At 41.1% G+C, this 25390-nt stretch overlaps 1 protein-coding gene across 6 annotated transcripts in view; it reads left to right on the forward strand.

Annotated features, from left to right (window-relative positions):
• Positions 1 to 25390, forward strand: part of Eip74EF (Ecdysone-induced protein E74) — a 128020-nt gene that overhangs the window by 99581 nt on the left and 3049 nt on the right. For all 6 annotated transcript variants that reach the window (XM_046624430.2, XM_046624431.2, XM_069135087.1 and 3 more), the window contains 3 exons: positions 2605 to 2853; positions 4198 to 4365; positions 4656 to 4925. In XM_046624430.2, coding sequence (XP_046480386.1) covers positions 2605 to 2853; positions 4198 to 4365; positions 4656 to 4925 — 687 coding nt within the window. The remainder of the gene's footprint in view (positions 1 to 2604; positions 2854 to 4197; positions 4366 to 4655; positions 4926 to 25390) is intronic.

The following is a 25390-nucleotide window of genomic DNA, read 5'->3' on the forward strand; positions in this document are numbered from 1 at the left end:
GGGAGAGAGAAAGAAAAAGTGGAGAACTGGCGCAACGTTTTGCCGCAGGCGTATATTATGTGATATTTCCGAATGTCGTGGACTTGACGTAACTGAAGTTACTTTTTATTTATTTTTAGTTTTTTTCGTTACGTTTTTCTTTCCCTTTCGCCTTACCTTCTCGATTCTATTTTTTTCACGAATCGATGCAGGTTGGTGGAAGAGGAAAAAAGCGGATACATATGGGTAGTATTTCTTCTTTTTTTTTTTTATTTTATCCACGCACAAGAAATCTGATCCTTCACTGTGTTTAAGCATCACGCATAAGACGTCGAGCATTGTCAGATCCGAAATGATGCGGTAATGGCAGAAAAATCTTTATCAAGCGATATGATTCTAGGGAAAAGTGTCAATGAGAGTTTATCTCTAAAAATTGTTTATCAGAAATGTATTGAACCATCGTCGATCCGTGTAGTCATTTTTTTTTTTTTTTTTTTTGTTGTGTGACTCACTTATACGTTTCAGAACTTCTCCTGATTCGGCGGCTAGTATCAGCTCCATAATCTTAAAAACTCTCGACACTTGGTTATATTGACTAAATTATAGTGAAATCATATTACCATATTGTTAAATTCTATTTTTTCCGAGTCGAAGAAAGCTTTTCTTGACTTGAGTTTTACTTTTCAATTAAACCTTTAACTTTCGTTGTGTTTTTGTTGCTGGGATTTATTTTTCGTATAATATGGTGGTTTTTATATCGTATAACTGATCGACGATACAAAAAAAATTGTTAAAACTTAATTACGATCGAATTTATATGCGAAATTTGGCAAAAGATGAATCGACAAACCGAGAGGAAGAGAGATAAAAAAAAATAAAGAGATAGAATGGTATTGCTCAATGAAACTGACGCATTTTAAGCACCAGCCACCGGGAATTCCGGCCTGTGTATGTATATGAACAACAACACAAGCTAGAACAGCGAGTCTAAGGAAGGGAGAATTATTGCATTAAAAAGAGGATTGTACATGAGTGGGTCAAGGAGAATCGCAAGCGTTGGGCTTTCACTTCCTTTACACGAGACTCTCCGACGCTGGATTGCAGCTATAATATACGTTTACTCCGTGTTCGCAACCACACACAAATGAACGAATACTCACAACCGCTTAGACGAAACGAAGCGTTTCAGCTCTCGTATGATCATTATACATATACGTAAGGGAGAGCCGTGTCAGTTGTAAGAATTTTTACAAAATATTCTCTTTTCTCGCTCATTATTCATCAATTCTGACTGGTTATTGTTTTCCCAAATTCATTGACCTTCGCGCTTACTTTTTTTTTTTTTAGTTTAATAATAAGGCTCGTTGATATTATTAAGAATCGAATTAACACTTTGTATCACAGACACATCATGGGATAATCGTATCGAAAACATTTGTTTTCTCTCGATAAACGGTTTTTTTTTTTCCTATTGTTACTGTAACGTGAGTAGGATACTTTTTTCTTCTTTATATCTTTATAATATATTAAATGACAACAATTTAACAAATCCGAGAAACACTTGTTGCATACAAAGAAAGCACTACCATTAGTGCAACAGATATGTGCCTATTTCATGAGAATGAAGTTGGTAACGTTACTCTAAGGATGCGTGCTTACTCTAAATCATTACTCCGCACGTTTTTGAGATTTCTCAAATGTAGTAAGCTATGACAGACAAAACATAGTGTCATTTTGATAACCTAACCTTTTTTTTCTCATGTTTCGTTACTTTAACGTTATCAACTTCAGCCTCATCCCATTTCTTAGACTCGGTGCATCGAAGCCGTTCTTCGTTGCTCTGAGAAATACGGCTCTAAACAGATTGATCTACTCGGTTTTTTTTTTAATATCCTTTTCTTCTTGTTGTTAGTGTTTTTTTTAAATTGGCGAAGGAATAGTGTAAGGAATAAGCATGGAAAAATTAGTAGGATTTGAACAGTGTTACAAGTGACATCTACGGCTGTATTTTGTAAACAAATAAAAATCTTCTACTCCGAATCATAACCTTCAAATTCCAACTGCGTCACTTGTATAGTCAAAGCATCTTAGTTCGAGGTAGTTCACGTCATTTATGAACAACGCTCATGGTTCGCGTACTAGACGAAAGCATAGCGGAAGGTAAATATTTACATTCGGGTTCAGAAAACAGACAATTGGACACAAGGCAAGGGGAGGATTTGCATAAATTCTGCGAAACGTTGGTGAACAAAAGCGGGACAGGTAGCTCCGTAAATGACTTGACATAGATGACATATTATCCGCAAGATGGCGGAGTTGTCTTCACCGGTAACATTTGACACTCTGTTACCTACACGTATCGCGTCGTAAAAACATTCTTCCTCAAAAAAGCTAACCCCCCTAATATACATTATAAATATAATGTGTAAAATTTTATTTCTCTCTCAACTTTCTTCGTCGTCAGAGGTTATATTTTGCATTCGGAATCATAATTATCACGCAATAACGACGAGATTCTTTTTTTTTTTTTCCAAGTCAGACTAAAAATAATGAAAAATTGAAAGAAGAAGCAGAAATATCGAAAATGTACTCTAACGGCTATGTCAATGTTTTCTCTAATTCCAGTCGACACGAGGGAACTTCAACCGGCACACGACACGGGGGATAAAGAGGTACTCGGATTGGCCAGCATCAAGGCGGAGCCCGGTTCGACAACCGGTGCGAGACTACTTCACGACATACTTTCTCAGCACCCCCAGCAGCATGGCATTGCCGGATTGCAGAACGGGTATGCTCGTCATTTAACCACTGCTCACGGACAGATGGGACAGCAAGGGTACTCGAATGGATCGCTCGCCACGACGAACACCCCTGGTCAGTTTATCCTCATGCATTAGTCTTGATTCAACGAATTGAGAAATGTCCAGTTGCGGTCAATGTTGTTCTTGTTGTATTTTTCTTTTTCTTTTTTTCTTTCTTTCTTTCTTTCTTCATTTTCCTTACAGCTATGACCGAAAAACATTACAGTTTTGGCCACAAAATTAATGTCAATTTTGTTCCTCTTGTAGTAAGGGAAATTTGGTGCGATCTCGTGTTACTGTAATTCTTTTATATTAATAAGTCGCCGATCGCACTATTTATAGATAGATATGTTATGTTCTTCCGACTGTTTTTGCGATAATTTGATACTATCGACGTATCAGAAATCGATGATGTTTGAGGGCATATTTTCAATGGAAATAATCTAATCGACTATTACGAAGAAACAGATTTTGTGCGTCTGTACTTTATAATCGGAAAATGTACAAACATTGACCATTACTAAATTAGGCAAACTAAATTTTTTTCAGTCATTCCAGTAACGATACTCATTTTACCATAGAATTTTATCGTTACTGTAACAATGAAATTTTTCTTAGTCAAATTCTATTCTATTCTTTTTATATCCAGCCTGTGTTGCGAGACTGTGTTTTTTCTATTCCCACCTATTATATATTATACACATGCACACACACACACACGCACACACACATATATGTATTACATTTGGATAAACAGACGGTATTGTGACGGTTTTTTTTAATTTTATTTTTTTTTTTCGTTTCATTTCAAATCCTTACGCGACACAATATCTGCGGTTTTGACAGTAACAACAATCAGTTTACGTTTACTCGTTCACTCTTTATCTTTTCTTCTTCCTGTATGATATTTCCACTCTCGTTATTCTAGAACTGGGATTCTCGGAAGTGGTATACGTGGTTTTTAATATGGCCTTAACCGTAATCGGCTTTGAGCAATTATTCTATAAATTGATGTTGTGCACTATATTATTCGGCGTAATTTATTCTTATACAGTACTTGGAACAATTTTTTTTGTTTTTTTTCTTTATCACCACCCTGTGCACAGAATTTTGATCGCGATGCGAATATATTCATATATTACTATTTTCATTTGAAACTATATACATGTACAATCACATTTAAATCTTCTTCCCTGTACGAATGATCCTATTTCTTTTTTTTATTCCTCAATCATTTAAGGTATACGTTTGACAGCGAGAAAAACAGTATGAAACGGAATATCCGCGATTACCGCGAGATATAATCTGTGATTTACTTATAAGATGATTTGGCTGCAACAGAGGGGTTGGGGAAAGGAAATGTGATATGTTAATAAAACTACGATTACGAAAAATTAAAATTTGTCCGTTTTCACAGGCGGTGGATCACTGCCGGCGAGTCCGGCTGACAGCGGTGTCAGCGATGTTGAATCCAGCACATCTTCAGGCGGGAACGAAGACGCTAATATGTTGCTCAAGGCGCGTCTAAATCCAAACTCGGCGCTGCAATCCACGCTGGCTTCCCATCACTCCCACTTGACGACAGGTAAGTCGAATGAACAATTTCTGCACACGTATCATCATTATCAGGATTTTTCTGGTACGAGACTAATTGGAAGAAGAAGACGATGAATATGAAGAGGAGGTCTCAAACTGTCCATAAGGAATTGGCGAAAGTAGTCGGAAGACTGCTGGAAGATGCAGAGAATTCAGCCGTCTGAAATTTAATTTCTCTCTCTATCTACCCTGTGTGATTCCTTTTTTATTTCACTGGTTGGTCCGCCGATCATACCGTATAACGCGTCCGCATTGTCGAAACTTGAATTTTGAACGCAGCTCTGGGACGATCAGCATGTCACAGTCCGGGCGTCTACCAGACGACTGCCGGTGGTTTCCTCACGCCCTCTTACCAGCATCCCCATCATCAACACGCCCCGGCCAGCTATCACCATCCGCACAGAAGTAGCCCTCCTCATCACCACCATGCCGGCAATAATCACGGCATGGGACCGGCCATGGGACCACCGCCAGGCCACCACCATCACCACCACCACCATCACCAGCACCAAAGTTTACAGCATCTTCACTACCGCCAACCACCGACACGTGAGTTGTCCTTTATCTTTATACGTTGTGTTTGCGCGGTATGTTTTAAGCTCGAATCGCTGTACCTGCGTTGTCGTTGGATAGATGATGTGAAATATCAATATCATTCACCCGCCGTTCGGAATAGCAGTTCTCAGATTCAGCGGAAAGATTTTTTTGCGACGATCGGTCTTAAAGAGAATCTTGCCGAAGCTCGTTGATACATTATTTATTCTCATCAACGTACCAGCTGTCTGTGACTTATATAGGTATAATAACCTGAAATCGGGTTTTCTCAAATTCCGACAACATATGGGTGGAAATGGATTGGAGTGTTCTTTTTTTCTCTCTTTCTTTACATCGGAGAACACGTGACCGGCTGCCAGCTGCTTATTATAGTACCCACTGTTTCGTGGCGCAATGCAAGGAGAAAAGAAAAGAAAAGAAAAGAAAACTGCATGCAACGCGTTGTGCAGGAAGTGAATCTGGGACGTCGAGAGTACATAGTCGACTTTTTTTATAGGTGTACAAAAGTACATGTAGTAGGTAACAAACTCTCATCATCATCATCATCATTATCATCATCATCATCATCATCATCATCATCATCATCGTGATCATCGTCTTAGTATGCGGTAAACCTGTACCACACGTTGTAACTGGGTCACGAGCGACTCGCCGGTGATATTTTCAATCTCCGTTTGCCGCCGGTATTGTGGAATTGTATTTACCGTCTACCATGCAGCACCAGCACCAGCACCAGCAGCAGCAGAAACAGAATTGTGTACGTGCCTGTGTTTATCTGTTGCTTTCTTAAATATGTATATAAATATACACACACACACAGGCACATGCATATATATATCGCAAACTTGCAACGGGTTCCCTTTCACTTAGTGATACTTCAAACGAACTCAGCAGCTCGCTAGATATAATCGCGCAGTGTTATACATATATTGTCCGGCAACTTGTGTGTCCAACAGCATTATTACTAAGTCACTGTGATACCGTGTAATCGTGAAAAACTGATCGATTTCGTCACTCCCCCATTATCCCTTAACTTCCCTAGCTATACAACTCTTTTTTTTTTAATATTATTTTTTTTTTTTTTTTTTTTTTATCACACTGTTGGAAAAAAAATATTACTATTTGAGAAACGAAAGAATTATTTTCGTCCTTCTGTCAATACATATATAGCGAGAAAAAACGAATGAAATATAAAGTTGTATTCCTTAAATTTATATTTAATTCGATTTATCTCACTTGTTATTACTTGTTTTCGCCTGTAGCTTCGAAACCAAAAGTTTGCCCATTTCCATTTTGGTCTCAAAAAAAAGTTTCGTGTTTTGACTAAGAATTTTTGAAAAAAATTTGAAGCAATCGATTGGGTCTATAGGTTTGATAATTGGGTTTTCGTGTTTTTTGGAGCAGTAAAATCAAACCCGTGATCCTAAAAATGTAAAACTCTGTGCAAGATGTTTCTTTTTTGGTACACTCTACACCATATTTGAAAATAACAAAAATCGCCGATCGTGAAGGTCAGATGTAGGTCGGTTTGGGGTGGAATGCCTCATTTATGCATGCGTACAATTTTGCAGTTTTAAAACATTTTGAAAATTCAACTTAAATTATTACTGTCTGTAAGGTGTGTAACAGATATAACCTCTCGATGCTGAATTTTCCTACGAAATTCATTATAGTTGGAAGAAATATAATTTGGTCGTCTTTAACAGGGAAAGAAAAAGAAAAATAAAAGCAAACAGCACCTTTTCACAGGCGCACGGATATACTTGTTCGCGTCTGCGTCGCGGTCGTACAACCAGTACAAGGTGGGGAAAGTCCGGAGGAGACTCGCCGTTTCCCCCTTATACCTGCAATTGATATTGTACAGGTATACAAATTACAAAATCATTATGACGCAACGCGGCTACAGCCACTTACGTACCTACTCATGGTTATTATTATACAATCCTCGCAACGGGCACATTTACACTTTTATTCTCTCTCTCTCTCTCTCTCTCTCTCTGAAGATGCCTGTATGCAATTTTAATACGCGTATATTTTCTCATGTACACCACCGGGTAGGTAACTGTATGTATCGCATGTTCTACAATATTATCATTCGCCGATTTTTTTATTTTTCACATTATGCTTTATTCGAATCCGCGTCTTACTTTCTTTTTTTTTCGTTTTCCATTTTTTTTTAACACACACATCTCTCTCTCTCTCTCTCTATCAGAATGTTTTTTAATGATTTCATTTCCGACACACAGGCACACACACACACACTCACACACACTCTTGGATGGATAGCATATTATTCGTTCTTGCGTATACACAAGTGTTCAGGTGTGTCGACATGAGATGTTCAAAAGTATGTGTAAATTATATAGAGGTATGCATATACGAAATTACCGCTGCTGCGTGCATCGTGTATGGTATAGAACAATTCTGTATAAACTTTGGAAAAGCTTTTGTATGCTAATGCGATCTTTAATGTCAACGAACGAACAAGAGAACGAACGAACGAACGAACGAACGAACGAGAGGAACTGAGACAGATAGAATTATAGAACAGAAAATTAGTGGTGAGGAGGTAAGAGAGAAACGCGACGAAGAAGAATAAGAAGACGGAACAGCAAATAATCTATACTTATTTCCGCACTATACATACCGTTTAACATCACTTGTTTCTTTTTTGTTTTTGGCACGAATTTGCGGTATGTTTTCCCATGCCGATGTAAACGCGATGCATTTATACGGTGCGTGTGTGTTTAAAAAAAAAAATAGAGAAGGAGACACGGCAACGAGCTAGAAAAAAAGAAAGGGGGGAGGGAATTTGTAAAAAAAAAAAATAAATAAATGTGACTTCTCGCGGTTGTTGCTGCCAGTGGCGTGACGGTCGCGAAGAGACGAGACGAGAGGAGACGAGAGAGAAAGAGAGAGGGATAGAAATGGATGTCCTGGTTGCCCTAGATCAAGTATTTCGCCGGTGTATTTTTAAAGCGCCGCAAGCAAGAGAGACGCGTCAGCCGGCTTTAGGTGTGTACCCTATACCTATAAACCTAAAGTTTAAATTGCCGCGAGAATAAGGCTCATGGCTCATCGCCACACGGTTTTTCACCTCTACAATTAAATGCCGCTTCTGTGCATTCGTTCGAATCTATGTCTCTCTGCGTCACATACATAAGCATATACTAATCGTTATATGTTTATACCTACGTATGTATGCACCCATTTACTTTCTGCTTGCGTATATAACTGCACACTGCGCGACGATGCTCGGTGAAAAAATAGAATAAAATTTTACCAGGCTGCTGATGCTTATACTATCGATGATGATGATGATGATGATGATGATGATGATGATGATGATGATGATGATGATGATGATGATGATGATGATGATGATGATGATGATGATGATGATGATGATGATGATGATGATGATGATGATGATGCTTGTACCGGTATCACAGTAATCCACGATTCATGTATACACACCTATATTAGATTATCGCGCAACGGCTGGCTAACGATAACCAATCACTTTCAACGCAATAGATATATTATAATTCGTTCTTAATTGCAATTATGGCCCGACAAAATTCCTGAATATACCCGTGAAATGAATGATATTGCTGAATCGACATTTATAGTTCGACATACGAGCGGCGTCACTTTTTATGGTATTACACATACGTTATACGAAAGCGTATAACTGCTCGAAACGAGTTACGAAAATTCTCAGCCCTAATAAAGTTATCCACGTTGCGTCGTTTATACCGTCGAAGGATCGTAGCCGCGGCCTCTGACCAAAGAAAATTGACCAATATTATACCTTGAAAAAGTGAAATCTGCGCACGAGGTGCCGCTGGTGCGGATGGTTACGCAAACGATATTATAATATTATTATTATTATTGTTGTTTTATTCGTTCGGTTGAAAATCGAACGGCGAAACTTTGCGTTAGGTGTAATAATATACGCTGACAATTATAGGTGGGGTATGTATATAAAAATAAAATTTGTCACGCGTCTTTCTAGCCGATGATAGAATATAAATATCGTGTGTTTTATAAATCGTTATCATATATGTATATTGTATATATCATGATATAATACACAGCGGCTGAATACGCGTATGATAATATTAAAACGGATCGCGTTTGTCATGGCGAAAATATGTCATTTGTTTCTTATACCGCCAATCGCGCCGAGTATCAAATCTTGCATATTAATACATGCTGCTTGAATTCTCTGTAGTTGTATAATTGTTATCATACACATGCGTGAATTTCGTTTTGGACTATGTTATGTTGTCTTCGATAGGGTGCGAGACTTTTTTTTTGCTACATTTAATTGTACGCGCACGCTATTCATGTATGCTATCAAAAATACAAACTGCAGATATATATATAGCTCGATTCTGTTTTTTTTTCTGCTTCTTATTCATTCTTCGAGAAAATGATAAAATCTGAAATTTGTCGTTTTATGGAAGTGCAGGGTGAAAAAGTGAAAAAAGGAAAACGCGGGAGAAAAAATGAAATAATAAATAAAACACTTGGACCGGTTAAAACTTCGTACACATCTCGTTTCTTATTTAGCTACTAGAGGTATAAATATGCACGGGCTGTGTAGAAGTGTGTGCGTTATGTTCACATACCGACGTGCAACAGTTATACGATGATTGGACGGTTTAAAAATAATTGCTTTTTTCGTTTTTCCCAACAAATCCTCGTACCGAGTTTTATGTACGTAACTGAGGTGTTTGTGTGTGTGTGTGTTTGTTTGTGTTTACGGGAGTGGGTCTGTGTGATATGTATAAGAACACCCACTGGGTCAACGACGATACGGATAATATGTATTTATACACTCTCGCGTGATATATACATATGTATATGTATATCTGTAGTACAGGAATTTTATACAGAGAAATTTCGTCATTGCAGCAGAAGAAACAGTACAGAAATCTCTAGTCAGGCTTGCAAAAATGTTACACTTGGGGTACATTTCATTCATTTATTTATTTCTTTGTTCGTCACAGTAATTACTATACATGCGTACGTAGTTGCGGTTTAAATATTAGTAATTAGTGTAATTTGTACATGCGATGTAAGAAATTGAAAAGAAAAATTTCTCGGACAAGGAAATTTTGAAGTATGGAAGCAGGTTGATAAGGAAGCTTAATATACATTGGAATGAATTTTTTTTTTGCCCTTCTTTTCTCTTTTTTTTTCTTGCAAATTCGTCAATCGCTCGATGAAACGGAAGAGCTACTACTAGTGCATATACGAATGTGCGATCCAACTTCGTTTTTATTCACGCTTGAAATATCTGATAAAACAAACAGTTATAATAGTTGGGTAAATATAAAAAAAATAAAACTCGATTCGCGTTGATACTGTGTAGCAATCGTAGGTTTTTTTTTTTACCCATGTTGTACAAAAGGTTGCAACATCGCGTTGCGTGCGTATACCGTGTAATAGAGATAAAGGTAATATTACGTGTATGTGTGTGTGAGCGCGCATGTGAAGAAGGAAACTGAGGAGAGGTGGTCGTCGTTTCGCGTGCAACGCCACTCGAAGAATAAGAAGAAATAAAGAAGAAGAAGAGAGGAGGAAGATGAAAGTGTGGACGGGAAGTGAGCCGAGCCGCCGCTAAGCAGGGGATAACGGGCCACGCCTTCGACCTCCCCACCGTCTCGGCGACCTAGACCTAGACCTAGACTTAGACCTAGACCCAGACCTAGACGTGGTCGTCGTCCTAGTCCTAGTCCTAGAGACCGCGCGCCGCGAGAAGCGCGAGAGAATAGCGGAGCAGCGGAAAGGAAAGGAAAGTAAGGGAAAGGAAGGGGGATACAAGCTTCGCCTCCTCCTCCTTCTCCTCCTCCTCCTCCTCCTCCTCCTCATCGACGTCATAGTCGTTTTATTTTCAATTCGAGCACCTATCTAGCGCGGCACAACGCGCACACAACCGCCTTCTCTACCGCATTCGCCGGGTTTTCATAGAACAGGAAATTAACAAGGATGCATCTAACGTGCAGTATAGAATTGAAGAGCTGTGGAAACAGAAATATGATACAACGAAAATTTGAAAGTGCAGCTGAAGTTCATCGAGGTGAATTTATGATCTTAGGTTTGATACATCCTTGAGGTAAGTGTACCAGTTATTGACCTTTTTTCGTTGCATCTGTTTGACCCTTAGTTCTGAAATTATCAAAAAATAAATTTATTGTCTACGACCCTCTAGCAATTGGTTTTAGTCATCGAGAAATTCGCAATTTGTGCCGTCGGTGTATAATTTTGCAATATAAAAAGGGGTCAATAATTGGGTGTAAACGTGTCAATACCTGGTACACACGTACCTTGAAGCGTGAGGAAAGGTGTGATGGATTTCCATCTTTCGTATGAATGTTTATGAAAAAAATAAATATCTGTGTGATCTCGGTTACATTGTTGCACTGCTGAGTTTCATGAGATGGGAATTTTAGAGATTTTTTTTCGCACTGCAACTGGTTGACACTATTTTAAGGTTTTAAACATGGTGGAGGATAGTCGAATGCGATTCTTGAAACGGCTTATATTTTTTTTCTCGCTTAATGTTTTATATCGTACAAAATATTAGCATTGCAGGTGCGTGCAATGTTATTTAACGAAGGCTGAATCATCACGGCGACTAACCTAACCTAACTAAGCTACATATCACATCCATACAGCTATGATAACATGTTGTTTTCAAGACTGTTTTTCAATTACCCTTCTGCACATGCTACAGCAACAAGTTACGTATACATAAACGAGTGCAATGACTTGACACCGGCATTAAACAAGAGGGTTAGTCGAAATATTCGTTGTTAATAACAAAGGAAGAGATTAATGAAAAGCGGAAACGTTCTTTGTATGCCAATCTATGATTCGCTCGCATTCGTACCTGTATGCCCAACGTTTTATGACAGAGTACCCAGTGAGACCGCAATGCCATTATTTATTAACTGATAAATGAAACTATAAATATATCCCACTCATCTTATACGCTATACGTTTTCTATTATATGCGTATGTGTAAATATGTGCTCGCTCGGTATCAACTTCCTGCACGTCTATGATTTAATTGCGTTGGGATAGGTTAGGAGCGATTTTTATTACACATCGCGTTGCATTATACCGATACATATAGGTATACGTTACATGTAACCACTTTATGCATACACACCGTCTTCCGCAGACTCGCTTTTTATAAGTCAAGTGCCGGTTTGCATTGAACGAAATTGTGCAGCCTTCTTTTCATCGTTATTATATGTTTACATAAAATACCGTCTTCTCTTCGATTCACGCGGTATTATGTAATACAAATTCTGCCATATTTTGTATATGTGTACGTACAATAGGTATATGGTATATAGGTTTAAAAATAAATTACGGCAATTATTTATACACGCGGTCGCGTATCTTCGTTATGCCAGATCTTTGTTTTTTGTTGCCTTCCCATTTATCTCTTATAGTATAAATATATCTCACTTTTTCAATCGTTCCTCTTCGGATCTTTTCGCACAATATTGCATTATTTTCTCGTTATTCTGTATCGCGGTCGCGGTGCATACTCTGTCTGTATATTCATAAACAATGTACGTTGCACATTATAGGTATATACGTTGCATTGCGTCTGTGAACTGGTAGCCTTTGACTTGCGGTGCTGCCGCTTCCACCATCCGGGCTGTGCATGAGTAAAAGCTGATAAAAAGAGGGAGTAAGGAAACGAAGAACGAAAAAAAAAACAGGCAAATGCGCCGTTACATGTATATCGAGCGGTATAACAAACATGCTGTGCACTGCAGTGAACGGTTGTTGTTTTCTCAATTTCCTTGTTGGTTTTTTTCCCCGGAAAATTTCTCGACGATTTTCATCTTTGCTCGAGGGATAGGAAAAGAAAGAATTCTCGCTGGGAAAATTAATAAGTAGATAGAAATTACTGAAACTTTCGCCGATATGCGGTAAACTTGTACATACATATAATACGTGCGAACTCTTAGATTGATTGTGACACATTAAAGCCAATCACTGGCAACTGTTTCCTCATGTTAATGGTGGCGTTGAATGTACCAGAATCAATCTAAGGGTTCGTACACAAGGGAGCAACATTTCGCGTGTACGTATGTATCCGATGGCTTGCTTGTTTGTTTGTTTGTTTGTTGTGTGTGGAGCGTTGCACAGAGTCACGCGGCGGCGTGAACGCATACATAGGTAGATAACAAGCGGCAGTATCCGCGTCCTTCCTGGGTCTCTGCCCCCTACCGTCGACGCGTCGGCTGCTCGCCGTCAAGTAGTTTGCTGTAGGAGCAGTAGCGGAGGTATTGTGTATTTTGCTACAACGTATACGTATTATCGCGGGTCGCGACATCAGCATTAGCGCTGCAATGGCGTCGTTTTCACCCTACCTAGCCGTGCCTGTGAAGTAAAATCAACAACAACAACAGCAGCAATAATAATAATAATAATGATTATAAGAAAATTAACAAACACCGTTGTATACAGACGTATCCGTGTTTAATGATATTGTTTTTATTGTTATTTTACCCGTGTGCGATGTAGAAATGGAGAAAAACGTAGATTTATAGACGTACACTTGGGTACAATGAATCTGAGACGGCTAATTTTTTACACTAGACAGTTATGTTGGCAACACAGAGAAACCTACAGCGCCATAGCCGGCCGAGCCCGAAACAAACTCAATCTCAGTAAACGTAACATAACCTTAGAATACCGCGGGGATAATGACTTGTTGGATTTAACATGTATTCTAAGGTTATATTCGACGGTCATGGGTTATGTTACGTTTATTGAGATTGAGTTTGTTTCGCGTTCGGCCGACTGTGGCGCTGTAGGTTTCTCTGTGTTGCCAACATAACTGTCTAGTGTAAAAAAAATTAGCCGTCTCAGATTCATTGTCCCCAAATGTACATACGTATGTAGGTGTTGACGTTGTCCAATGCAACCGAGTATCTACCAAACTCTTCTTCCGCGGTTGTCAACGGTCGTGCCGCATACTCCACATGTCCGTTATCATCAATAGGATAAATATCTTCCTTCATTTTGCAATGTATAGTAACATTTACTGACGGTACCATTATCCACGTCGCAGTGTACACACGCCCGCTGTGATCCTGAAACGGCCAACTTGTTGGGCAAGTCAATTAGTTGCACTGACAATGGATAATTTCAGCCCGCAGCGCCACCGCCGGTCAGACGCGAAACCGGTTCATTCTTTGTAAACATAACTTATCCCATGACCGTCGATCGAATCTAATCCAAGAATGTTATGATTGTGAAAATTCAGGCTGTTTCACGGCTGGCCAGCGGTAAGCGCCAACGTAAGAGTCTTGTCCAAAGAATTGGCCGTTTCAGAATCACTCTGCGGGCGTGTGTACAGTTACATCGGCGTTGCTCTACCTATCATGCAGTTCGCGTTAATTTCTTACGCGCAATTTCGTATATGCAGTTACGATGGTTATAAATTACGTAATCGTGTGTATAAAGAAAAACAATCGGATGATCGGATGACTGGGAAATTTTCATTGTACAGTATAAAACGAGAATTAAATTGAATTCAATTTAACAAAGAAACGTACCGGTAATCGCTGCAATACATTTACATTATTATACATGCAGTTGTGTTATTCAATGTTCTTCCTGTTTCGGGTCTCACACCCACACGCATAAAACGGATGACTGTAATTGCAGTGAAATTCAATTCGCGCACACTCGTATAGGAACAGTGCAACGTCGATATTCTGTATGATAGTTGAATATACCTTGCACAGGTTTATATTATACCATGTGCGGTATGCGACAGGGAAGAAGGAAAGAGGCGAGAATCACCGCGTCAAGCTTAGGAGGAAAAGATGTAGTAGCGTCAGGGTGGTTGCATTCTCTTGTGTGCAAGGCGTCGTCTCGTGTCCGTGTGAATCTCTCTCTCTCTCTCTCTCTCTCTCTCGCTCGCACTCTTTCTCGCTCGATGCGTTTGTCGCGCGGTGCAGCAGGTTAGGGTGGCGGAGGAAGGTGGCTGGTATCGCGGCTTACGGAAAGAGGGAGGGAGAGGAGAGGAGCGGAGAGGAGAGGAGAGGAGAGGAGAGGAGAGGAGAGGAGAGGAGAGGAGAGGAGAGGAGAGGAGAGGAGAGGAGAGGAGAGGAGAGGAGTGGAGAGGAGAGGAGAGGAGAGGAGAGGAGAGGAGAGGAGAGGAGAGGAGAGGAGAGGAGAGGAGAGGAGAGGAGTGGAGAGGAGAGGAGAGGAGAGGAGAGGCAAGGCGGAGGTACACGTATAATGCAGTGACCTTGTCGGCGGCAATTCACCCCGTCTGTCCCTCCCCTCTTACTCCTCGCCCCGCCTCCGCCGTTACTCTCGACGATGCAGCTCTTCGTCGTTCGCCCTCCTCCCCCATTCTCCGTCTCTCGCTGCCTGTTGCTTGCTTGCTTGCTTCCCTGCCTGCCTGCCCCATATCCGTATGCATTGGCTTTTATACCTATACAGACGAACGCGTCATCCTGAAATGTTCCTGCTGCTGCTGCTGCTGCTGCTGCTGCTGCTGCTGCTGCTGCAACGACTCGCGTGCGACGAGAGAACCAACGCGCTAGCTAGATATATATATATATATATATATGTATGTATATATCCATAGCCATATACACATATATATATACGTACACACATAGAATTGAGTGAATGTTTTTGTTGCGTGCGTGCGCAACGTGCGTTTCCCTTGCAGTTGTACATGCATGAATAAAGTCTCCGTAGTTGGAATATTATTATTGTTGTTACTATTGTTATTGCTTTTGTTATTTGTTATACCGGTACACGTGGAGGGTGCGGTACCGATTCGTGTAACTGCATAGGTATACATATACCGTGTATGTATGTATATATCCGATGATAGCAAGCATTACAAGAGTTTTATGCCCACCGTGTACGTATGCACGTAGCCCTCTGTTATACTTATTACTGACATTCGTGTATGCGGTTATAAATACCGCCGGTGGTGTGCCACCGTTGCACTTGTAAACTATTATACACGTCACGATCTTGGGTTGGTTATTTTTTGTTTCATTTTTTTTTTTTCTGTTTCTCTATCCCTCTTTCTTTCCTTCCTCATCTTCTTTGATCCAACTTTTTCGCCCTGCCGCAGTCATACGTCTCGCTTTCTTTATCTCTCATTGTCTTTTTTTTAATCTTCTCCTTCTGTTATAGGTACACGTTATACATGCTTATACCTATCTATATTTCTCAATATGTTATCACTTGTGTATTCATGCATGTATGTACGTATGTACGTATGCATGTATGTAAACTCGTTTCTTTTCCGCTCTTCGACACTCCGATTAGGTACAGTGTTATCTTATACTATTACTTTACCCCTTCGACTGCATGTACGATACGGAGTGTGTATTTTCAAGGATTCTTCGCATATATGCGTGTAACATTATATATACCTATAAGCCGAAGATAACATGTTATACACTTGGTGCAGTTTGTGGTAACGTGATATAAAGAATTTGCGAAAACATATAACAATATCTGCATCATGCGGGGGGGGGGCGACGTGTTATGGCTGCGCTGAGACGATTTATGTCTTATCGGTTTCGGTTCTTATTCGCATTTCGAAATGCCGAAGAGGAAAGTATATGCTTTCGTTGGTATTATATACAATTTATACACCGCGCTGCGATCATTCGCGTACGCTCATCGGAAAAAATAATAAACCAAGTTGGCTAATAGAATAGGAAAATTATATGAAACTGTTGTCTGATGCAACTATTTAATTAGATAAGATAATCATACGATAGAAGATATTTTACCTTACCAATGTGTGTGTGTGTGTGTGTGTGTGTGTAATATTGGAGGATGTAGAACGTCCATCTTTACAGATACAAGCTCTGTGTACATTATTGTAACGTATGCGGATAAAGAGGGTTGCGCTGCGGGGCTGTTTGACTGTGTGCCTGTGTGTATGTGGGTACAAAATAACTCGTTTCCGGCTCCCCGCGCCGAGCGATAGAGCCGAGCAGACAAGCGTTTATGTGGGACACACAGAGGAAGAGGATTTTAGCTCTCTGCGATCCTCGTTCCGTGCTGCAAAACTGCAAGCGAAAATAGTATACCTATATAAGCACGGTTTGCCGCTGCTGCTGTTGCTGCTGCCGCCGCCGCACTTGATCGTTTCTTGCTCGCGGTCTCCGGCAAAAGAGAAGGAGAATAAGAAGAGGAGAAGGAAGAAGGGGAAGAGGAGGCGAGATCGCGACCTGCAGTAGTAGGCCGCCGCGAAGCGCACCAAGTTTTCTAAATATAATACTCGAAGCGATCGCTGCGCCGCTCCTCGACAGCTTTTTATTGTACTTCTTGTACACCCTAGGCTTCTTCATCTTCTTCTTCTTCTTCTTGGTCTCCTTCTTATGCAGCCTCGCAGCGTGCGCCGAGCCGCTAACGCACTGGTTCGTCCACTCGATGCATGACGACGACGTCGTGCGTATAATCTACCGCCGCACTGGTATGCCGATCCAACCTAGACCCAGAATCCTAGACCTAGTCAAGAGTTGGCTCCGAGTGGGGAGAGGAGAGGATAGCATAGGACAGGAGTGAAGTGGAGTGGAGCGGAATGGAATTGAATGGAATGGAATGAAATGGAATGGAATGGAATGGAATGGAATGGAATTAGAGAGGGTTAGTTGAGTAGCACAGCAATGCTGCAACGGTTATCTCGGTTAGTGCAACGCTATCGGATAAAGTAACCATGTCACTTTTGCTCATACACACGCACACATCTCTGGTTATTTGCCTAAGTGTTCAGCGTGTACCCTCGCTTCCGCATGCATTGTGTGTACAACGTTAGCTCGCGTATTATACGCATACACGATATCTACTGTATAACAAGCAAATTGCGACGAGAGATGATGCGTTATACACACGTACAGGCATGCATACCTTCCCATATCGTATGTCGTATTCATCCGCGCGCGATGCGGAAGTGGGTGAGGCCGGAATCTAGTACGGTATTATACGTATGGCTTTGCGCGACGATTTCTCACCTCGTGTTATAGGTTCGTCGATTTTGTCGCTATGATATGCTTGTTATACACTTCCGTGTTTTTTTTTTTTTGGGTGGGGGGGAGGGTTTCAAACAAATCCTCTTCTTTCCCCCGATGGGATGGACAGTTTAATATTGCAGCGACGGTTGTAATTTTCGATGCTAGGATCATTTGTGTAAATGTGTAGAACTATATTAATTCATACTCAATAATGGTTGTCATGTATATAAAAAATTCGTTCTCACATATATATATAATAATCTCGATAACGTGTAATATCACATTTGAGTTTCGTGGGCTTATAGCTCTTTTCCTTCTCTGCATTATAACTCCGCGCTGTTCAGGTCTTGATGCGATGGGTATAACGTGTGAGGAAAAACGTATAGTTATTTCTCAATTTCCTTTTTACGTGCAGTACCTGCTTACATGGTCATCCGTTGTATTGCAGAGAGAGAGAGAGAGAGAGATAGATAGATAGATAGATAGATAGATAGATAGATAGATAGATAGAGCGGAAGGATTTGTTTCTCTATATTGAATGTAAAGACAAGAAGAAATTCTACAACGGATGATATTGTAATTGTCAATATTGTCGTGGCGGCCGTTTCCGTACACCGCAAATATTGTCTTCCGCATCAAGCGAACGGCTATATCCATAGTATGTATAATGTATAACATGACCGTATATCCGAGCAGTTAAAATCCGCGATAATGTAGAAAGAGGAGTGCATAATGTGACGTTGTGCATGAGCGCAGAGGAAGACACCGAATCGAGTCGTCGGAGTTGAGCCGCGATGCCGCTGCTGCAGGGTTAAAGATAGTGCCCAAGGCAGTAGGGTATACCCCCTACGAAATGAGATGAGGAGAGAGTTAACGAGGATGAAGACCGCGAAAGAGAGAGAGGGAGAGAGAGAGAAATGTAGAGAAAGAGTAAGAGTGCATGCATGTACGCGTTATATGCGCCGATGCGCAGGGATGGCGGGGGGGGGGGGGGGGGGAGCTAAGCAGTCGGCGAGCTGCAGCAGGCAGTGCGAGCAACGCGAGGAGAGAAGTGAAGAGGAGAGAAGTGAAGAGAAGAGAAGAGAAGAGAAGGGTAGAGAAGAGAAGAGAAGAGAAGCGTGCAGAGGAGACGGCGAGGAGGCAGAGGATAGAGCAGTTAAGTCGAGAGTCTGTCGGTCAGTGACTGCCTGACTTTCCCGCCACGACTGAAGGTCAACCCGCCCCCCCCCATTCCTCCTTCTCTCTCTCTCTCTCTTTCTCCCTCGGTCTCCCAGGGCTCTCCGCCCGGAGTGCATCTCCGAGCTGTGCAACTCGGCTCCGAGTGCAGTTAAATCTAAACTCATATTTATTATTTATAGTCTGGGCGGGGGTTATTGTACACGCCTGTGCGCCCTAGGCCAATAGGACAGAATCTCCTCATTGCCTAGGCCAAGTGCATCATGTGCATGCATTTCTCTCTGGCAGTGCACCGTATCGCGCGGTAGATATACTATTATTCTCACTTTCGTTTCTATAACAAACGCGATTGTGATTCCCATCGCTATATTATTATATGCTATATATATATACACACACACACACATGGCTTATGTTATACACCGATTCTCTTCCCTTTCGTTATAGGCATACGTACGTGCAGTGCATATAATATCCAAGTATATAATGTGTAATGTAGAGGTGCAATAACGAAGCGGCCAATCTCGATGGATCGGTCAATGCGCGTGCGTGTATGTAAATAACCCGATAAAGCTTTGCTCGCGATGCGACTCGACACGCCATTCCGTCAACCCCTCGCTTGCCACTTCTGTTCATCATCATCATCATCATCATCGTCGTCGTCGTCGTCGTCGTCCTCCTAGTCTCGGCTCGGTTCACGGCAGCGAAACCTTGCCAATCGGGGTACGATCCGCTCTGATAAAAAGAGTCGCAATATTATCCTTGAACGTTGACCCCCTCAACGCTGTTCGCTGTTTCGCAATCACGCATGCCTCGTATCGTATATTGCAGTACATATATATCCTGGATTATGTACGCATACAAGCGTACGTAATATACGTGTATGTGTTTACTTCTGCCTCGGCAATGCAGGCCTTTTATCAGCTTGCGCTCTCTATCTACCCTCATTCAAATTTCGGCAAAATTTGTGTAATCAAACGATATGGATGCAGGATGATCCGCACCAATGCAGTGATTTTTCTTTGTCAATTTTTTCTTCGATATTAAACCACTTTGTTTTCATTTCGTCGAATGCGTTGTCTTTTCTCTTTTTCTTTTCCTTTGCTTTTCTTTTATGTATCATACATACGCATGTATCGACACAGATACTGTATATATTTCAATAATCATGCATGTATTTTACACATTTATACATACACATGTGTATTCGGTATATTTTTAGTCGGCGACAATAGACCGTGTTACGGGTCACACCTGAAAAATTCAGGTGAGTCTGCACTCACCGTCAACCTACGTCGTCTGCGCGTCTATCACTATGTTTACGTGCATCGAGTTACGTGCTTATGTGCTACGAATTTTCCCAACTTGCACTATTTGCCAAAACTTGAACTAGTCGTGTCTTTACGCGCACCGAGTCACCTGTTATGAGCCGCTGATAATCGATAATGTTCGATCACATAAACCGTGACGAATTTGAATCAATGTAAGTCAAGTAACACCTAACACGCCTATGATTGTAATTGAAAAGTATGAAATATTGCGTACGTAAACGTAGTATATGTATATATATATAATAAATAGGTACACTATATACTTTTGTAGAGCATACAAGCGTGTCCGTGCAGTAATAATTTTCAAAGTGTTCGCCGTATATTACTTTGCACAAATTTACATTGTATATACTATTACCCTACAACATGCGATTATCGCAGTGACGCGGATTTTTGCATCAAGTTTCGAAACAGTTTTGATTGCATCACCGTGCGCCATCCAACGATATCGTAAATAGAGGGGGTGTAAACGTTTTGCAACGCGTGCACCGCGAATCAGATTCATGATCAACTATCGATATAAAATTACGTTAAAATGAATAAAATATGTTCCCAACTTTTCTCCGTATGATGGAAGTTTTTTTTTTCTTTGTTCGCAAGAAGGTAAAAAGTAAAGTAATTGCTGCGCTACAGAGGACAGAAACTAATATTTCAGAAGCGAAACGGAAAGTGAAACATTATGAGGATTATGCCGTGGAATACGTTCATATTTTTTTCTCCCTTTCTCTTTCTCTCTCTTTTCCCAGTACGTGTTGCCACAATATATTCGGGCATCACGAATAGCAGCAGCAGCAGCAGCAGCAGGAAGTTTGTAAAGTCGAAATGGTATAACAAGCTGATAGTTAAAAATATCCAACGAGGGGGTATAAGCCGCGGGTCTCGCGAGTTCGTTTATTTTGCGAGAAATTTCGCGCTAGCTATCCGCCACCGCCGCCGCGCCCGCCGGAAGTACAAGTATAGCGAACAGAAGAGGGTCTCGCCGTCGCGACGGCGACGGGGACGCGAGAATTGAGTTGGGAAGAAGCTGGTATATCGCGTATTAAACGAGAGAGCGAGAACGAGGCGGGGCTGGTTCATCGCCCGTGTCATTAGCTGCCAACATATTCCCTGATGCGATACCTACGACGGATCGTCATCTCATTATTTTATCTTTGATTTCTATTCGCAGATCGGTCTTGTCAAATTATTGTTATGTATACCCGTTATACATCCACGCGCGAAAATCACGCGACGAACGGCATGCATCCTCCTACGAGAGTGTAGAGCGCAATTGAGTCGTGTAGTATAAGTCAGCGTCCAACACTCTCGCTCTCGCTCTCGCTCTCACTCTCACTCTCACTCTCACTCTCACTCTCCTATCGAGCTAGACGCCGAGAAGGGGTATAATAGTACAGGCATTGACTCATCTACGACTTATAGTCATCGGAAACGTAAACATCGGACGTTGACGTTTGTTGGTGGATCGCGAGAGGGACGACGATTAGTCTCGTTGTAATGGTATATTACATATATACATACGTACGTACGTATAAATAGAAGGCCTCTCGAGGGGGGGGGGGGGGGGGGGAGGAAATTCCGATTAACGGTGGCCTCGCGGAAATGTTTTTGCGCCTCCTCTTTATAGACTCGATATAAATTATTGCAGAAACACTGCTGCCTGCATTATTATGTCTCTTGAAATAATAAAACTTGATGCCACGATGATGGTGGAAAAAATAGAAGCCAGACGTGTAATTTGTCGTGCGATTTTATTCGTTTTTGTGTTGCTCTTATTTTTTCATTACCCCTGATTTTTCACATGTCTATTCAATAGTCCCGGAAGTGAAATATATCTTTTAATTCTGCATACTCGATAGATACTTGAATTGCAACTTCCTGTTGTTGCAGAACAACTTGCGAAGCGTTTGTACGTATAGCATATACCGCTCATATTATACGTGCGGAATACAGACTCTGTCCAGGTGCCCATTATGCACTACTAGCTAGTGACGTCAGTGGAACAACCTTGGTTCGGGTCAGTCCTCTATCATACTGCAGGCTGGCCGCCGCTGCACTGCTGCATGCAGTTGCTGGTGCAGGCGTGAGCGGAGAGCGAGGAAAGGCTCTCCTCTCCGCCTGCCCGGCAGCACGTAAAATACACACATGCATTGGCGGTGAAGAGAACTGCACGAGGTCGGTGCATCGCGCCCCTGTCTGTCTATCTTTCTGCCTGTCTCTCTGCCTACTTGTGTCGGATGTGTGTGTGCGTGTGTGTGTCGAGCGGTGATGACGATGCCTTGTTCAGTAGCTTCGATGCTGCTCGGAGCTCTACAAACCATTATATACGATTCTACACCCAGCGCCACTTGCGGCTTATAGTGACCTCTGGGGGCAGAAAAAGAGATAACTTATGTTGCGAAGGGTGGTAATTAACGTAACGAAACGAATGATTAAAAACGATTATCTTCAGGGGAGAGGGATATATTTTTTTATAACGGTAAATTTCATAAACACTCGCACGGGGTGATGCGTATCGAAAAATAAAGATTCGACCAAGTTATCCCAACACTGGAGAAAAAAAAAATCAACATGGCCGCGTTTTCGCGACTCGTTTGCGATTTTATTTCCATTATACGTTCGTCTTGGGAATTTTTCGAATATCGTGCTGTACTTCAGCACGACTACAGCGATGACAGGAATCTTTTTCGGTGGTAGTATTATTTTTGAGAAATGTGCCTGGGTGCGGGGAATTCAACTTGCGAAATTCACCAGGACGTGTGTCATGTGTTGCAACTATGATACGCTCGTGTACTGAAAGTGAGAGTATATAGTCGCTTGGGTGCTGAAGCTGGCGGATCGCTTGTTTACGTCAGTTAACAAGGTGTGGGAAATTAGGCGTACCTAATCAGGACCGAGAAAACACGAGAGGCGATACTTAACACTGTTACGACGCGGCTTTTAAGATCAAGATGTTATTTCAGTTTATCGTAATTACGTCACATATGTAGCACACGCGACGACCTCAACATATATTTTTTTCCTCGCTACATGGTATACGAGGTATACGGTGCTGTAGGTATATAGGTGATTATTAGAAAGATAAAGTAAGTCCTCTTTATCTCTCTCTCGCTCTCTCTCTCTCTCGCTATTCTCTTCACGGTATCGGCTATGTACCCGTGGCATTCGCTTCCTCCTGGCCTTCGCAAAATCCGTTTATACTCGAGCTTTAAGCATTCCCTTCGGCAGTATCTGTTCGATGCTGAGTTTTCTCGAACAACCTTTCGTTAGGCTAGATTTAGTTTTAAGTTAGTTTTACGATTTTTCCTTGCTTCGTATTAATTTTTATCAATTGCTTTCTTTTCTCTTGATCATCATGTAACGCGTGTAAACTTGTACGTTACATGGTGATATTGTCCAAAATTGTTATGGACATGAATAAAATATCTATCTATCTGTCTGTCTATTTATCTATGTATCTATCTCTGTCTCTTTCTGTCTTTCTCGTCGTCGTGTGTTTCTGTTTTAATGCATGTATGTATAACGTCTTTAGTCCATTCCTCCCTGGCCTCTTTTTTCATATTTGCACGGTCTCAAGTTGTTGACAAAAAGAAAAAAAAAAATTATTACGCACTCAACCGCGCTTCTCAAGTCGGGCACGATGCACATATACTACATGTATTAATACCTACGTGCGAAAATAATTATCCCACTCGACAGCACTATGTATGTACCTCGTACAGTATACTCAGCTGTATACCCAACGCTACATGATTTGTTGTAAAAACCCGTAATGTGAACAATCGGGGATATTACACGCGTCGTATAATGTTACGCAATTTGTATGAAACAACAAAAAAATTAAGTAGAAAGGTTCAAAGTAACTGATCATAACCAATGGCCTACCACTGGCTTTTTTTGGGTGTATAAATCTTTTGCAAGTACAATGATCGGATTTACCAATTTTTTTATGCCGGTTTGGTATAAATTATCAAATTTCGTATTCCAAGTAAAGCGTAAAAGAGACGTGCATGGTTACTTTTTCGTGAAAATTAATTATATTTACCGTGGTTGCAAAAAATAATAATAAATAAATGCATTCCGTCCGATGCTCCGTACAATAGTGAGGCGAATCTTCCGGGCTACTGCAAACGAACGCTTAGCGCCACCTCTGAAGCCGAACGGGAACGCAGACGAGACATGTATTATAGAGAGCTCTGTTAATATTGTGGTTTTGCACACCAGTTGCATAGAATGTGCAACCATGCATCCGCATACTTGATTTACGATAGTGTGTAATAAACCGCGACGACACGTATGCTCGTATTATGTTTTCTTGCAACGCGGCTGCAGATAAGATATTGAGAGAAGGGGAAGTATAAGGTGGTAGCGAATCGCTGCGCGAAGTATAAAGACGAGAGACGAAATAAGACGAGTATTAGATAGTCGCTCGGAGCCGCGTTGCTATACCAGCGCGGAAGCGTTAATTCATGCATATTTTTTGCCACTTGAGCAAATTTTTAAACGTCTTACACTCGAACGAGAGTGTGATAACCTCTCGCTGTGATACAGCTGACCGCAGTTGTTATCCCCTGTATCATGTATGTACGTATTCATATGCTGTTATGTGTACGCGCATTGCCAAATCGAATTATGTATCAGGTGCTATCTTCATGTCCGTCAGTCACCCTTGCAGACTCCTGATAATTCTTCAGTTTCTTTTTTCCTATTCTTACACATCATCTCTTTCTACCTTCTACAGATATGTTGTTTTTATATTTTTCCAGTTGTATCGCAACGCAGGCATATTGAATCGAATTTCAAATCGTAGGTTGAACGAAATTCACGCAGGATTTTCCTATTGAAAATGTATGTGCACTTTTCAAACAATCAGTGGTAGAATTGGTGGAATATTTTACCGATCGACATT

This window comes from Neodiprion pinetum, chromosome 4 (assembly GCF_021155775.2).
Source record: "Neodiprion pinetum isolate iyNeoPine1 chromosome 4, iyNeoPine1.2, whole genome shotgun sequence".
NCBI classification, from domain to species: Eukaryota; Metazoa; Arthropoda; class Insecta; order Hymenoptera; family Diprionidae; genus Neodiprion; species Neodiprion pinetum.